Source organism: Crocodylus siamensis, chromosome 2, assembly GCF_052110815.1.
Source record: "Crocodylus siamensis isolate JL-2025a chromosome 2, ASM5211081v1, whole genome shotgun sequence".
Classification (NCBI taxonomy): domain Eukaryota; kingdom Metazoa; phylum Chordata; order Crocodylia; family Crocodylidae; genus Crocodylus; species Crocodylus siamensis.
In genome coordinates, this window is record NC_143396.1 from 248,894,561 (window position 1) to 248,909,227 (window position 14,667).

The 14,667-nt window shown below is 51.6% G+C and overlaps 1 protein-coding gene across 7 annotated transcripts in view; it reads right to left on the minus strand.

Moving 5' to 3' along the window:
• The window catches only part of RALGAPA1 (Ral GTPase activating protein catalytic subunit alpha 1), a 219,285-nt gene that overhangs the window by 112,022 nt on the left and 92,596 nt on the right, over nucleotides 1–14,667 (minus strand). For all 7 annotated transcript variants that reach the window (XM_090033616.1, XM_090033623.1, XM_090033617.1 and 4 more), the window contains 2 exons: nucleotides 2,208–2,360; nucleotides 46–239 (listed from right to left, as the gene is read on the minus strand). In XM_090033616.1, the coding sequence (XP_089889742.1) occupies nucleotides 46–239; nucleotides 2,208–2,360 (347 nt within the window). The remainder of the gene's footprint in view (nucleotides 1–45; nucleotides 240–2,207; nucleotides 2,361–14,667) is intronic.

A 14,667-nucleotide genomic window follows, 5' to 3' on the forward strand; every position in this document is an offset into this window, starting at 1 on the left:
GAACACTCACTCCGTCAAGCTGGATGGGAAGGAAGATTTTTATACCTTAGCCAGGTTCTGCCAGAGTTCACACAGATAATCAAAAACTTGGGCATGAATCTCCGGGTCTGTAATGCTGTTGACATCTCCCAAAATTCCAAGCATTCGTCTCCACATTACAGTAGCAACATCTGCATGCCATCCTGTAAGCGTCCCCCCTGCCATCACACTGCAACATTCTGAAGGGAATTCACTAGTTTCTGAAATGGCAGAAAAACAAAGTAAGAACTACCTTCTATGATTAAAGAAGAGCGCTAATAGAATTTGCACATACACATTTTCTTAAAACAAGCAAAAATGAATAAGGCATTTAAACTAAGATACATTAATTTTGTTTACAAAGCTAGCTAATTTTATGGCATAATATATAAAAATCTTATCTGGTCATTACAAGCATTGGGTGTATTTACTTGGTAAATAGATTGGAGTGAAAGAAGCAAGCTGACTTAGATTTCCAAGTGTTCACCTACCAAAATTGAGGCCAGATTTTAAAAAAAAAGGAAAAAAGTCTCCGTTCTAGAGCTTAATGATAATTAGAAATTCCAAAGTTCAAAAACAAACAAACTCCCCACCAAAAAAACTCTAAACAAACAAAAATTGAAATTTTTGCAGAATTAGAAATTCAAAATTTCTTTTAGAAAAAAAGTCAAAACATTATGCTGTTTCAATCTCTTCAGAACCTGCCAGGCAAGAAATTGGTCTAAGATTCAGGGACCATGGAAAATTGTGGGAGCTCAGGCTGCCCAAGAGCTGAGACACACAGGGCATTTATACAACATACTTTTTTGTCATGCAAAGCACTAGAGATCTGCTGCTTTGGAGCAGACTTAATTCAAGACTGCTCCACGTGCGAGGTGAGGCAAACTGTGCTGTGCCGCATGCAGTTGTATAAGTGGTGAAATGCATGTCCGTGTGCAGAAAATGGCAGTGGTGCATTTTTGAACTAAAGCAACTCTGATGTGTTTTAGTTTAAAAGCGCGCCATTACCATTTTCTCAGCGCCGACGCGCATTTCGCCACTTATACAACTGCAAGTGGTGCAGTGCTGATATGTGTAAAAATGTCCCTAACTGCCAGCTCTTTCAAGCTCCTGGCTAAGAGCACCAAACAGGTGAGCTGACAGGAAATCTTATGGATGCCTGATGGAAATGTGCTTGGTATACAGGATTTTGTTAGAATCCCTGCCTCATTTCTACTGTAATTAAAAAAAAAAATTAGTTCTCCAATAGAAAAATGCTCCATCAGAAAATAATCAGAATTTTAAAAGTAAGAAACACCCAACCTGCTTCCTTCTGACTCCCATGGTGATATTTCCAGAAAAGCTCAGCACCAAAACATATAAAGATCTTTTGAAAAACTGGCCATTATATAGATACCAAAATGAGACTTGAGTTTTTTGAATAATTTGGCCTCAGTCAGATACTCTGTTCTTTTGAATATCTGCCTATATCTGGCATTATACTGCTTGTATTTAGATTACATACTGAAAAACACAAGTCAAAATGTCTGGCTGAAGAAGTAGAAAATGTCAGAAATTTAAGTCTAAGGCCCATGAGATGGAATATGAAAGAAATAGGCAGCACTGTGCCTACACATGATAGGATGCTTTCTATGTCTTCTATATTTACAGCATGGTAGCAGAGGGTATGCAATCAAAAGTGGAAAGATGCATGGCATGTGGTATTTTATATACAGCATCTTTATATTGCAAAGACAATGTTTATGAAAATGTAACTATGAATTTCTTCACTTCTAAATGTTTTATTAAAACAAATGACCCTCAGAATTAAACATGTAACTAGCTAAATTGAGACTTTGTGTAAAAAGGAGACAAATATTACAAAATGACAATATTTAAAAATGATGCTTCATTACTTATGTTTTAGTGATAGTGCAGTTCTGAATTAGATTGCAGTTGTGATTTTCAACATTAAAAGAACAATTAAAGGGATTCTTGACTACTAATCCACTAAATCACTTGCAGTGGTATGCCAAAAACAGCACACCCTTCTAGAAGGTGCATTTGGAAAAGGAACTTATTATGACTCCACAAAGTTTTAAAATTTGTAGGTTATTGTAACAGCCTTAGACAAGACATTGAAAGGATATTACTATATTGCACTGGAAGGAAAGAAAGAACATTTTTAAATTTTCGGTTTCAGATACTGCCTAGGTCATCTGGCGTCTGTAAAACGGAGTGGTGGAGCTTCTCATCCAGCTGCAGATCCTTCTGTTCTATATGATCTGCATTCAGAGTGGCAGGAGAGGGTGTCTGTGATCGAGATCCAAGAGCAGACTGGATTGGAGAAGCGCTTTCAGAGCCTGTCAATGCAATTTTTAAAAGTTACATTAAAAAGCCTTTTTTATTTTCCTGAAGTTCTGAAAAGTTTTCTTAACACAAGATTAAAAGAAAACTGAGTTAATTTCATGTAATATCTGGCCAAGAAAAAAGTGCAAGTAGATCTCCTTACAAACAGAGTTGTGGAAAAACATAACATCCTGTATAAAGACAGCCAAGGGATGAACAATTGCAACAGAATTACTTGATCTCCACTACTTATAGGCCTAGGAATAGGAAGCAGATACCTATGAGGTATTACTATCATTCAACAGTGCCTCACAGGAGTCTGGCTGGAGATTAGGCCTGTGTGAAGAGGCAAGTATTCACGTCAAATTTGAAATCGGCTGATTTGAAGGACAGTGCTTTGATTCGGAGATTCGAATCACTGTTCCGATTCAATTTGGCTGAATCAGATCCGAAAGATTTAGCACCGCTTCAGAGATTCGGTCATAGACTAAACAGGAAGCTGACAGCTGCCTCCAGCTGGTAAGTCTCTTGGGGTTGGGGGAAGAGGGAAGGAAGGTGTGTGGAGGAGGGAGGGATTGAGGCTGGGTCTGAGACAACCTACCCAGTCAGGGTGAGGGGCATGTTATTTGTGGCAGAGAGGGGAGTGTGAGATGTGGGCATAGCAGCAATCAGAGTGGGGGCTCTGCTCTGCTGTCGCTTGCCCCCTTCTCCTGGAGCAAGCCCCGCTCTCAGCGCTGCCGTGCCCTCATCCTGCACCCTCTCCCGTGCCAGCTGGCAAGCAGCGCCAGGGCAGAATCCCCACTCCCAGCACTGATGCGGGCATGGCAGTGCCGGGAATGGGGGCTATACCCTGCTGCCACTTGCCCCTTACCTCCCGAAGCAAGCCACGCCTGCATTGTACCCCTCTCCTGCCCTGGCTGGGCAAGCAGCAGTAGGGCAAAGCCCCTGTTTCTGTGCCTGCATCAGCACTGGGAGCAGGGACTATGTGCTGCTGCCGCTCACCAGCTGGCATGGGAAGATGTGGAATGCAGGCACGGCAGCACTGGGAGTGGGGGCTATGCCTTGCTGCCACTTACCCTCTTCCGCCTGGAGCAAGCTGCACCTGCATTGCATCCCCCCACTCCCCTGCACCGGTTGGGCAAACGGCAGCAGGGCAGAGCCCCTGCTTCTTCCGTGCCCACATTAGCACTGGGAGCGGGGACTCTGTGCTGCCGCGACTTGCCAGCCAGCATGGAAGGGGAAAGGGGGATGGGTGTAGCTGTGCTGGGAGTGGGGGCTATACCTTGCTGTTGCTTGCCCTCTTCTGCCTGGAGCAAGCTGTGCTCACATTCCACCACCCCTGCTCTGGCTAGGCAAGCAGCAGCAGGGAACAGCCCCTACTCCCAGTGCTGCTGTGCATGCATTCCCCACCTTCCTCCCCAAGTCCAGCGTATCCCACCCTGGCTGGGCAGCTTGTCCAAGCCCCAGCCCCAATCCCTCCCCACTCCCCCAACCCCAACAGACTTGGCAGCTGGAGGTAGCTTTTAACTGGTCTCCTGATTCGATTCGGATTCAGATTTGGTCCCCCAATCGGGCCAAATCTCCTTTGAATAGCTACTGAAGCTTCACACAGCCCTGCTGGAGACTCCTATAAGTGGCAGAGCTCAGGCAGGAAGGTTAAGGCAGCAGAGAACACAATCATTATCATAATAAGGAAGCTAGATTAAATTGCAAAGCTATAAAAACACAATCCCTTCTATCTTGTTTTAAGTGAAAAGCTTAACATAGTCTTAAGTCTAGAGGTGCAAGCAATGTCTCTATGAAAGAGAGAAAGTAGCTGTATACAAAACTGGACACCAAACAACAATCTGCATAGGAGCAGATAAATCATAAAGAAGTGACTTTTCTCTTTCCTGAACTGCTCTGCAACACAAAACACTCTGGTTGCTAAAGGTAAAGAAATCATTGTTAGCTAGTGGAAATTTTATTCCATCTCTTCCCAGACCTTCCAAAAACACCTGAGAAGCTGATAAGCTTCCAGTCAAACTTAGGAAGCTAGTAAGTAAACTCCAGAACTTCTACAAGGAACATCCACTCTTTCTATGTAAAGAAGTAGAAATGACTCGTCTCTGGGAGAAGAGGGACAAAAGACATTACTGTACATTTTAAGTACCACATTTAAAACATCTTTTTTAAAAAGAACCTTTTAATTGCTACCTTTTTCTTGTTCTTCAACAGATAAAAATGGCTACTTGGAAGGGATGGAAAAGAAGGGTAGAATCATTGTGTAAAATTTAGTAAGCCATCAGCTTCTTTAGAGAAACTCTATCATAGTTACTTCCAAACCTTAAAGTACTACACATTTACTCTGTTCCAACATTAACTCATTAGAGGCAGGTCCTGTCAGACCAACCTGGTAGCCTTCTATGACCCGGTCACCAAATCTCTGGATGCAGGTGTTGCGGTGGATATAGTCTTTCTGGACTTTAGGAAGGCCTTTGACACAGTCTCTCACCCCATTCTCATTAAAAAACTAGGAGACTTTGATGTCGATGTCTACACAGGCAGATGGGTGACTAATTGGTTGGAGGGCTACACCCAGAGAGTGGTGGTGGATGGGTCTTATTCAACCTGGCGGGATGTGGGCAGTGGGGTTCTGCAGGACTTGATCCTCGGGCCCGTACTGTTCAACATCTTCATCAGTGCTTGGACAAAGGGGTAAAATGCACCCTGTTCAAATTTGCAGACGACACGAAGGTGTGGGGAGAAGAGGGCATGCTAGAAGGAAGGAATAGGCTGCAATCAGATCTGGACAGGCTACAGTGGTGGGCGGAAGAGAACAGGATGGGTTTCAACACTGACAAATGCAGGGTACTGCACCTGGGGAGGAAGAATCATCAGCAGAACTACACGCTGGGGAACTCCCTTCTCATCAGTGCAGACACAGATAAGGATCTTAGAGCCATTATTGAGGCCAATATGAACATGGCCCGACAGTGTGAGGACACCGTCAGGAATGCCAACAATTCCTTGTCATGCATCCACAGATGCATCTCAAGCAGTTCCAAGGAGGTGATCCTCCCCCTCTATGTGACACTGGTTAGGCCACAGCTGGAGTACTGCATCCAGTTCTGGGGGCGGTACTTTAGGAGGAATGTGGACAGCATGGAGAGGGTCCAGAGGAGGGCCACTCGCATAATCAGGGGTCAGCAGGGCAGGCCCTACGAGGAGAGGCTATGGGACCTGAACCTGTTCAGCCTTCACAAGAGAATGCTGAGGGGGGATCTAGTGGCCATTTACAAACTAGTCAGGGGGGACCAGCAGGCATTGAGGGGGGGTCCCTGTTCCCCCAAGCACTCCCAGGAGTGACAAGAAATAACAGTCACAAGCTAGCAGAGGGTAGATTCAGGCTTGATATCAGGAGGTGCTACTTCACAGTCAGGGTGGCTAGGATCTGGAACCAACTTCCAAGCGAAGTGGTGCTGGCTCCTACCCTGGGGGTCTTTAAAAGGAGGCTGGATGAACACCTGGCCAGGGTCATTTGACCCCAGCACTCTTTCCTGCCACAGCAGGGGGTCAGATCTGATGATCTGCTCAGGTCCCTTCCAACCCTACCAACTATGAGACTATAAATAAAAGAAAAAAACAGGGGCTAATGACATTTCATTCATCCCCTGAAAAAACCTAGTCATGCCAATATTCTGGTTTGAGCAATTAGAAAGCAAAGACAAGAAAATAATGAAAGTCACTCATCCCTGAAAAGTGGTCCAACAAACAATCCAAGGAATGTGCTGCTGTAAAACTCTTAATGGCAGCTCAGTTATCAGTTACAAGACTTACCAATAAGGGAACAACCAGAAGGAATCATCCAAAAGAATAATGGAAATGTCAACAGGTATTAAAGAAACTAAGAGTAGTTCAACTAAGCCTTTTAAATTTACACACCAAAGAAGGAACCAAAAGGTCTGTAAGCATGGAGGGATACTAAGTACAAGCAGTCGACTTACAACATTTCAAGTTACAATGTTTTGCACTTACAATGTTTATAAATTGACACCCTGTTTCAACTTTCTGATGGCAGTTTCAACTTTACAACGCTTGATCTGATGCGACACCATGCCAGCGAACAAGAGATTGACATATCCCTTGCTGGTACCCCATCATCATGTCATAGAAAAACTGGCCAACTGCAGCCTCGGCTACATCACAGTCCACTGGCTGGGGAATTGGCTTTGAGGTCGGACCCAGAGAGTAGTAGTTGACGGAAGTCAATCATCATGGTGAGTGCCCCAGGGGATGACAAGGTTGAATGGTTATAAACTGCTGCAAGACCATTTCAGGCTGGACTTAAGGCAGAATTTCTTTACTGTCCGAGCTCCCAAGGTCTGGAATAGCCTGCCAGCGGAGGTGGTTCAAGCACCTACACTGAACACCTTCAAGAGCAAATTGGATGCTTATCTTGCTGGGATCCTATGACCCCAGCTGACTTCCTGCCTTTTGGGTGGGGGGCTGGACTCGATGATCTTCCGAGGTCCCTTCCAGCCCTAATGTCTATGAAATCTATGGTGCACCGTGACCAGTGGGGTCCCCCAAGGCTCCATCCTTGGGCCTATACTCTTTAACATCTTCATTAATGTGGACATTGGTGTCAGAAGTGGACTGGCCAAGTTCACCGATGACACCAAACTTTGGGGTAAAGGACAGGATGGTGATCCAGGACGACCTTGACAGGCTCAGAAAATGGGTGGACGAAAACCTGATGGTGTTCAACACTGAAAAATGCAAGGTACTCCACCTTGGGAAGAAAAACCCGCAGCATGCTTATAGGCTCGGCAGTGCTGTGCTTGCTAGCACCACGGCCAAAAGGGACTTGGGGGTCATGATTGACCACAAGATGAATATAAGCCACTGTGGGCACTGGGGTGCGCCTCCCGGTTGCGGGTCACCCCAAAAGCCCCGACTGGCCCCTGTAGAGTAGAAGTACGCGCCGGGCCGCTGGCGCCCCGTTAATCTCGCCTGCCACGTCTTGATGAAAAGAAAGGGGTTCTCCCAAAAACGGGGCGCTGGCGGTCCACCGCAAGGGGCTTCCTTAGCTCCACAGTCCGGGGACCTGAGGGCTCCTCACTCCCCTACACCCTCACCCGAGCCTCCAGTAAGGCCTCTGTCCAGCCCTCAACGGCCGGTGTCCCTAGACCCGGGGGGAGGGTTACCAAGTCCGCCTCCCTGTCCGCGGGTCTTCCTTCGTGGCCAGCCAGCCACCAGTCTTCGGAGGAAGTCTCCTCCGCTTGAGGCTCCCTGCCTGGGCTCGCCCGGAGGGACTACCTCTAATCCCTTTGGTACCTGGGTTGTCACGGGGGTCTGCGCTGCTCCTGGTACCGCCGCAGTCCCCTCTGCTATCGCCGGTTTCTCCCGCGCTGCTCCCTGCTCGCCCGCTTCCGGCTCGGCTGCCGCCGGTCCCGCTGCCGCCGTTACCGGTGTCGTCCCTGCCGGAGATCCTGCCGCCGGTTTCTCCCGCGCTGCTCCCGGCTCGCCCGCTTCCGGCTCGGCTGCCGCCGGTCCCGCTGCCGCAGGCGCCCGCCGCGTCTCGTCCGGCTCCTCTCCTCCCCGGTTCACCGCCGACCGGAGCTTCCCTCCTCCCCTAACCAGGGTAGGAGTGCTGTTTTTATCGTCCCGGGCCGGTCTCCCTCCGGCCCGGCTTGTGTTCCGGAAAACTTTAAAGCCCCGGCCGGACTTCCGGGTCTGATCCCGGAAGTCGGACGCCCCTCCGGGCTTTCTCCCTCGGGCCGGGTCCCGCGGGGCCTTAGCCCCCTCACATACCCCACCCCTGGAGATGCCGCTAGGCGTCCTCTCCACAGCTAGCTGCTCAACCTCCCCCGATTGCTGCCCTCTTGAAGGGGGCGACTCTGAAGGCACCGGGGTTACTCCCCCCTCTCCAAACCTGGAAAAAAAATCGGCGACAGTGTTGTTCCGTCCCGGTTTGTATCCTATTTCAAATCGATAGGGCTGGAGGGCCAGAGCCCACCGCATTATTCTGGCATTCTCCGTCTTGGCGGAGTTCAGCCATCGCAACGGGGCGTGATCTGTTATAAGCCGGAATTTTCTGCCCAGTAAATAATACCTAAAGTACTCTATCCCCCACCTTATCGCGAGACATTCTCTCTCTATTGTGGAATACCTCTCCTCATGTGTGTTGAGCCTACGGCTTGCGAACGCCACGGGACGCTCCTCTCCCTCCACCTCTTGGGAGAGGACGGCTCCCAAGGCGTATGCCGACGCGTCAGTCTGTAAAATAAAGGGGATAGTAAAGTCTGGGGTGTGTAACACTGCCCCTTGACACAGGGCTTGCTTTAGTCCTTCAAATGCCTGGTGCCTTTCCTGCGTCCACTGGACCCGGGGGGGTTCTCGGCCCCGGGTAGTGTCAACCAAGGGATTGGCCAACTCCGCAAACCGAGGTATAAACCGCCGGTAATAGCTGGCCAGCCCCAGGAAGGCTCGCATTTGCTTTTTCGTCACCGGAGCTTTATAGTTCCGCAGCATCGCCACTTTATCCTTTAGGGGTCTGACCTGGCCCCGACCCACTATGAAACCCAGGTATTTTGTTTCAGCTTTCCCGAGTGCGCATTTCCTTGGGTTGACCGTAAGGCCCTTTGCCCGTAGTTCCTGCAATACCTTCCTCAAGGCCTGGAGATGCTGGTCCCACGTCTTGGTGTGAATAACGATATCGTCTATATACGCCGCGGCATACTCTTGGTGGGGTGCCAGGAGCCAATCAATGAGCCTTTGGAAGGTGGCGGCTGCTCCATTCAACCCAAAGGGCATGCGCTTGAACTCATATAAACCCCACGGGGTCCCAAAGGCTGTCTTGGGTTGGTCTTCTTTTCGTAAGGGAATCTGCCAGTAGCCCTTGGCTAGATCTAAGGTGGAAATGAAATTGGCTTGTCCTATACGTTCTACCAGCTCGTTTACCTGCGGCATGGGAAACGCGTCGAATTGAGTGATAGCGTTCAGTTTTCTGAAATCAACGCAAAGCCTCAGGCTGCCGTCGGGCTTATCTACGGCTACCAACGGGCTTCGCCATGGGCTGCGGGACGGAGTGATGATGCCTTGGGACAGCATCTTGTCAATCTCGCTCTTGATGGCCTGGCGCTTAAAGAAGGGGATCCGACGCCACTTCTCTCTAGCCACCTGCCCTCGTGGCGTCCGGATGGCATGTTCTACCCCGTGGGCCTTCCCCGGGGCCTCAGTGAATACGTCATGGAATTCTGTCATGAGCCGCTGTAGCTCTTCCTGTTGGTGCCGGGACAGGGTTGCTCCACCCTCTGGGTGCCCCTCAGTCCGGGGTTGTGCGCCTCCTTCGGAACCTGAGTCTTGACCATCTCTAAGTTCCCGATCTAGCTCCAACAGGAGCCCCTGGGGCTCCTGCCACTCCTTTAGTAAATTAATATGGAGGATCTGGGATGACTTCTGTCGGCCTTCTCTCTGAACCTCGTAGGTCACGGGGCCGATTCGCCGGATGACTCGGGCCGGCCCCTGCCATCTGGCCTCAAATTTGCTGGGCTGATTGGGCAGCATCACAAGCACCTTTTGCCCGGGTTGTAACTCCCTTTCCTGGGTCCCTTGATCATACCGGTGCTTTTGTTGTACTTGAGCCTGAGCGAGATTGTCTTGCGCTGCTTGCTGGGCCCTGCGGAGGCGGTCCTGAAACTCTTGCACGTATCCGTCTATCTGTCGGCTTCCCCGCGCACTGTCCTCCCAGCTTTCTCTGACAATGTCTAAGAGGCTCCGCGGCTGGTGTCCGAAGACTAGCTTAAATGGGGAATACCCCATGGAAGCTTGCGGAGCGTCTCGCACCGCAAACAACAGCGGGGGCACCAGGAGATCCCACTTGGCTGGGTCGTCCTGGGCGCACCGCCGGAGCATACCTTTCAACGTCGCGTTGAAGCGTTCTACAAGTCCGTTCGTCTGAGGGTGGTAGATCGTTGTTCGGAGGTGAGCTACATGTAATACCCGGCACAGGGCGGCCATCACTGTCGACTTGAAGTTGGTGCCTTGATCCGTCACAATCTCCTTTGGTATCCCGAAACGGGAGACCCACTTCATGAGTTCCTCGGCTACCTTGGCACCCGTCACGGTCCGTAATGGGATGGCCTCCGGAAAACGGGTAGCGCAGTCGATAAATACCAATAAGAATCGATGCCCGGAGGTGCTACGTGGAAGGGGGCCCACCACGTCCAGAGCCACCCTAGCAAATGGCTCCTGGATGATTGGCATTAGTTGCAGAGGAGCCCGTGCGGGCTTATGGGCACTCACCAGTTGGCAAGCCCTACACCCCTTGCAATATTTTTCCACGTCTTCATACAGATGCGGCCAGAAACACCACCGCGTCAGGCGCGCCTCTGTCTTCCCCTTCCCCAGGTGCCCCCCCATCGGATTCCCATGTGCCAACTGTAGTAGAGTCCCCCGATACCGGCTAGGGATCAGAAGCTGTTCCGTCTCTGTCCCTGTTCGGGGTTCGGGCCTGACACGGTATAGCAGACCCCGCCTCAACTCCACCCGGGGCCCCCGCCCTACACCCGCGGAGGGGCTTACCGGCTGTTGGCATCTTTGGAGGGCTTCCTCCCTGAAAGGTCGCAACTCGTCGTCGTCTTCCTGGGCCTCCCGGAATTGATAGTTGCTGGCCAAATCTCTCAACTCATCCGGCCAGGGTTGCTCGGCCTCGGCCCCCGCCAAGCCCGCTGCTGCCTCCTTCCGTGGTCGGATGGAATCTAAGACTTCGTATATCTCGGGCCAGTCTCGTCCCACAATAAAGGGGTGTAAAATATCCTCACTTAGGCCCACCGGTAGCCGACGTGTAACCCCTTGAAGGCGAACCTCCAGGAGCCGTCGTTCAAAGTATGTCCGCTGATTGTGGAGGCAGACCAGGTAAATCCCTTTACAGCGGGGTGCTCGCCGCCATTCAATCAGCGAGGGCCTGACCAATGTCTGGGTACACCCTGTATCAAGTACGGCTTCGAGGGCCCTTTGCCCTACCCAGGCTTTGACCCGGGGCAGCGGTTGCGGGGGGATCTCCGCTCGGCCTACCACCCCACACTCCATCGGCTCTTCTCGAGGAACCTCCTTACCCGTGTTGGCCCCTTTTAGGTATGGGTTTCCCCTAACAAGGGGATAGTCGGTCTCTGTCAGGCAGGCCTTAGCTAGGTGCCCTCTGCCTCCACATCGGAAGCAAATAATGAGTTTGCCCCCATAATTTTTCTCTCCCTTACCCCCTTTGTCCTTCCGGGGGGAACTTTCCCCCCGGGACTTTCCTCGGGAGGGGTAACGCCCGGCTTGCGCCGCTGTATAGTGCTCTGCCCACTGCAGGGCCTGAAGGGAGGAGGTGGGGCCATGGCGCCTTACCCATTGCTGAGTGTCGTCCTCCAAATCGGCCAGGAATTGCTCGAGTAAGATCTGGTCACAAATTTCCTCCTTCGTGGAGGTCTGTGGTCCTAGCCACTTGGTCAGCTCATCCCTCAGGTCGTGCCACAGCGCCTTGGGGGTCTTCTGGGCCTTGGCTTTGGTTCCCCTGAAGGCCTGTCTGTGTTTTTCGGGAGTGATCTCTAGGCGCTGGAGGATCTCTATTTTCACCCGCTCATAATCTCCCGCCTCCGCCCGGGTCAGGGCCCGGTAGGCCGCCTGGGCCGGGCCGGTTAGCAGGACCCCTATTCTGCTGGCCCACCTTCCTTTATCTAGCCCGGAGGCCAAGGCGGCTCTCTCAAATGCTTCCAAGAAGGCCTCTATATCGTCGTCTTTGGTTAAGCGAGGCATGTTCCATTCCCCTCTATTCATGCCCCCCCCAGCCTGCCCCTGCTGCAGGATGAGTTCTTGTAAGCTCACCTGTCGCAAGGCCGTTTGCTGTTGTTGCTGCAATACCTGTGCAATGAGGTGTAGCGCTTGTGGCGCTACCTCCGGGCCCGTGGGGAGTTCCTTAGCCTTCGGATGCTCGGGTTATCCGCCCCGGATTCGGGTTCCCGGCCAATGCACCAGTTGTGGGCACTGGGGTGCGCCTCCCGGTTGCGGGTCACCCCAAAAGCCCCGACTGGCCCCTGTAGAGTAGAAGTACGCGCCGGGCCGCTGGCGCCCCGTTAATCTCGCCTGCCACGTCTTGATGAAAAGAAAGGGGTTCTCCCAAAAACGGGGCGCTGGCGGTCCACCGCAAGGGGCTTCCTTAGCTCCACAGTCCGGGGACCTGAGGGCTCCTCACTCCCCTACACCCTCACCCGAGCCTCCAGTAAGGCCTCTGTCCAGCCCTCAACGGCCGGTGTCCCTAGACCCGGGGGGAGGGTTACCAAGTCCGCCTCCCTGTCCGCGGGTCTTCCTTCGTGGCCAGCCAGCCACCAGTCTTCGGAGGAAGTCTCCTCCGCTTGAGGCTCCCTGCCTGGGCTCGCCCGGAGGGACTACCTCTAATCCCTTTGGTACCTGGGTTGTCACGGGGGTCTGCGCTGCTCCTGGTACCGCCGCAGTCCCCTCTGCTATCGCCGGTTTCTCCCGCGCTGCTCCCTGCTCGCCCGCTTCCGGCTCGGCTGCCGCCGGTCCCGCTGCCGCCGTTACCGGTGTCGTCCCTGCCGGAGATCCTGCCGCCGGTTTCTCCCGCGCTGCTCCCGGCTCGTCCGCTTCCGGCTCGGCTGCCGCCGGTCCCGCTGCCGCCGTTACCGGTGTCGTCCCTGCCGGAGATCCTGCCGCCGGTTTCTCCCGCGCTGCTCCCGGCTCGCCCGCTTCCGGCTCGGCTGCCGCCGGTCCCGCTGCCGCAGGCGCCCGCCGCGTCTCGTCCGGCTCCTCTCCTCCCCGGTTCACCGCCGACCGGAGCTTCCCTCCTCCCCTAACCAGGGTAGGAGTGCTGTTTTTATCGTCCCGGGCCGGTCTCCCTCCGGCCCGGCTTGTGTTCCGGAAAACTTTAAAGCCCCGGCCGGACTTCCGGGTCTGATCCCGGAAGTCGGACGCCCCTCCGGGCTTTCTCCCTCGGGCCGGGTCCCGCGGGGCCTTAGCCCCCTCACAGCCACCAATGCGATGTTGTAGCTGGTAAAGTGAGCAAAACTCTGGCTTGCATCCATAGATGCTTCTGCAACAAATCCCAGGATGTCATCCTCCTGCTGTACTCAGCCTTGGTGAGGCTGCAGTTGGAGTACTGCATCCAATTCTGGGCTCCACAATTTAAAAAGGATGTGGAGAAGCTTGAGAGAGTCTAGAGGAGAGCCACGTGCATGATCAGAGGGCAGGAGAACAGGCCTTACGATGAGAGGCTGAGAGCTATGGGACTCTTCTGTAAAAGTGCAGGCTCAGGGGAGACCTGTTGGCTTCCTATAAGTATATAAGGGGTGTACATCAAGATCTGGGAGAATGCCTGTTCACTAGAGTTGCCCAAGGGATGACAAGGTAAAACATTCACAAATTCCTCTAACACTGTTTCAGGCTGGACATAAGGAAGAACTTCTTTACTGTCTGAGCCCCCAAGGCCTGGAACAGACTGCCACCAGAGGTGGCGCAAGCACCTACTCTGGATTCCTTTAAGAGACATTTGGACGCTTATCTTGCTGGGATCCTTTGACCCCAGCTGACTTCCCGCCCCTGGGGCAGGGGGCTGGACTCGATGATCTTCTGAGGTCCCTTCCTGCTCTAACATCTGTGAAATCTATGAAGTTTGTGGTGTCACCCATCTCCCTGGAAAACATCTGTCCAAACTTCCTTGGACACTTTCTTTAAGAAAGCAGACAAGATTCCAGAAAAACCTGCAGCCAGGACTCCTGAGAAGGCTCCAGCCAAGAAGCCTTCAAAAAGTCCAACCAAGAGCCCTTTAAAAAAGTACAGCAAAGTAACCTCAAAGAAGTCCTTCCAAATCAAAATGATCACTATTCACAATATAAATACATTAATGTAGCTATATTACTCATTTATAATCAACTGAGTACAAAATTCTGGGGTATTTTTGGTGAAAAGAAGGTATCGGGCCTTGGGTTAGGAACCAATCCCCCATTTATAATATTGTTTCTCATGAGAAATTTGGTTCTGAGTTACAATATTTTGATTTAAGACGTGGTTTTCAAGAACAAATTGTATTGTAAGTCCAAGGACTGCCTGCACAAAGATGGCCTGGAAGGTAGCACCATGCTTGTCTGAATGGAAAGGCAGCTTCAGAAGGGGAGACAGATAGTTAGGGTATGTCACTTAATTTGCCAAAAGTAGAGATGCCTTCAACATGTTAAAAAATTTAGAAGAGTTTTATTTATTATGGGGATTCTGCAGTATGGGATACAGATGTGCACTCGCTCAGATGAAGTTAACATGTGACTGATCTCAGAGTCAAGACAG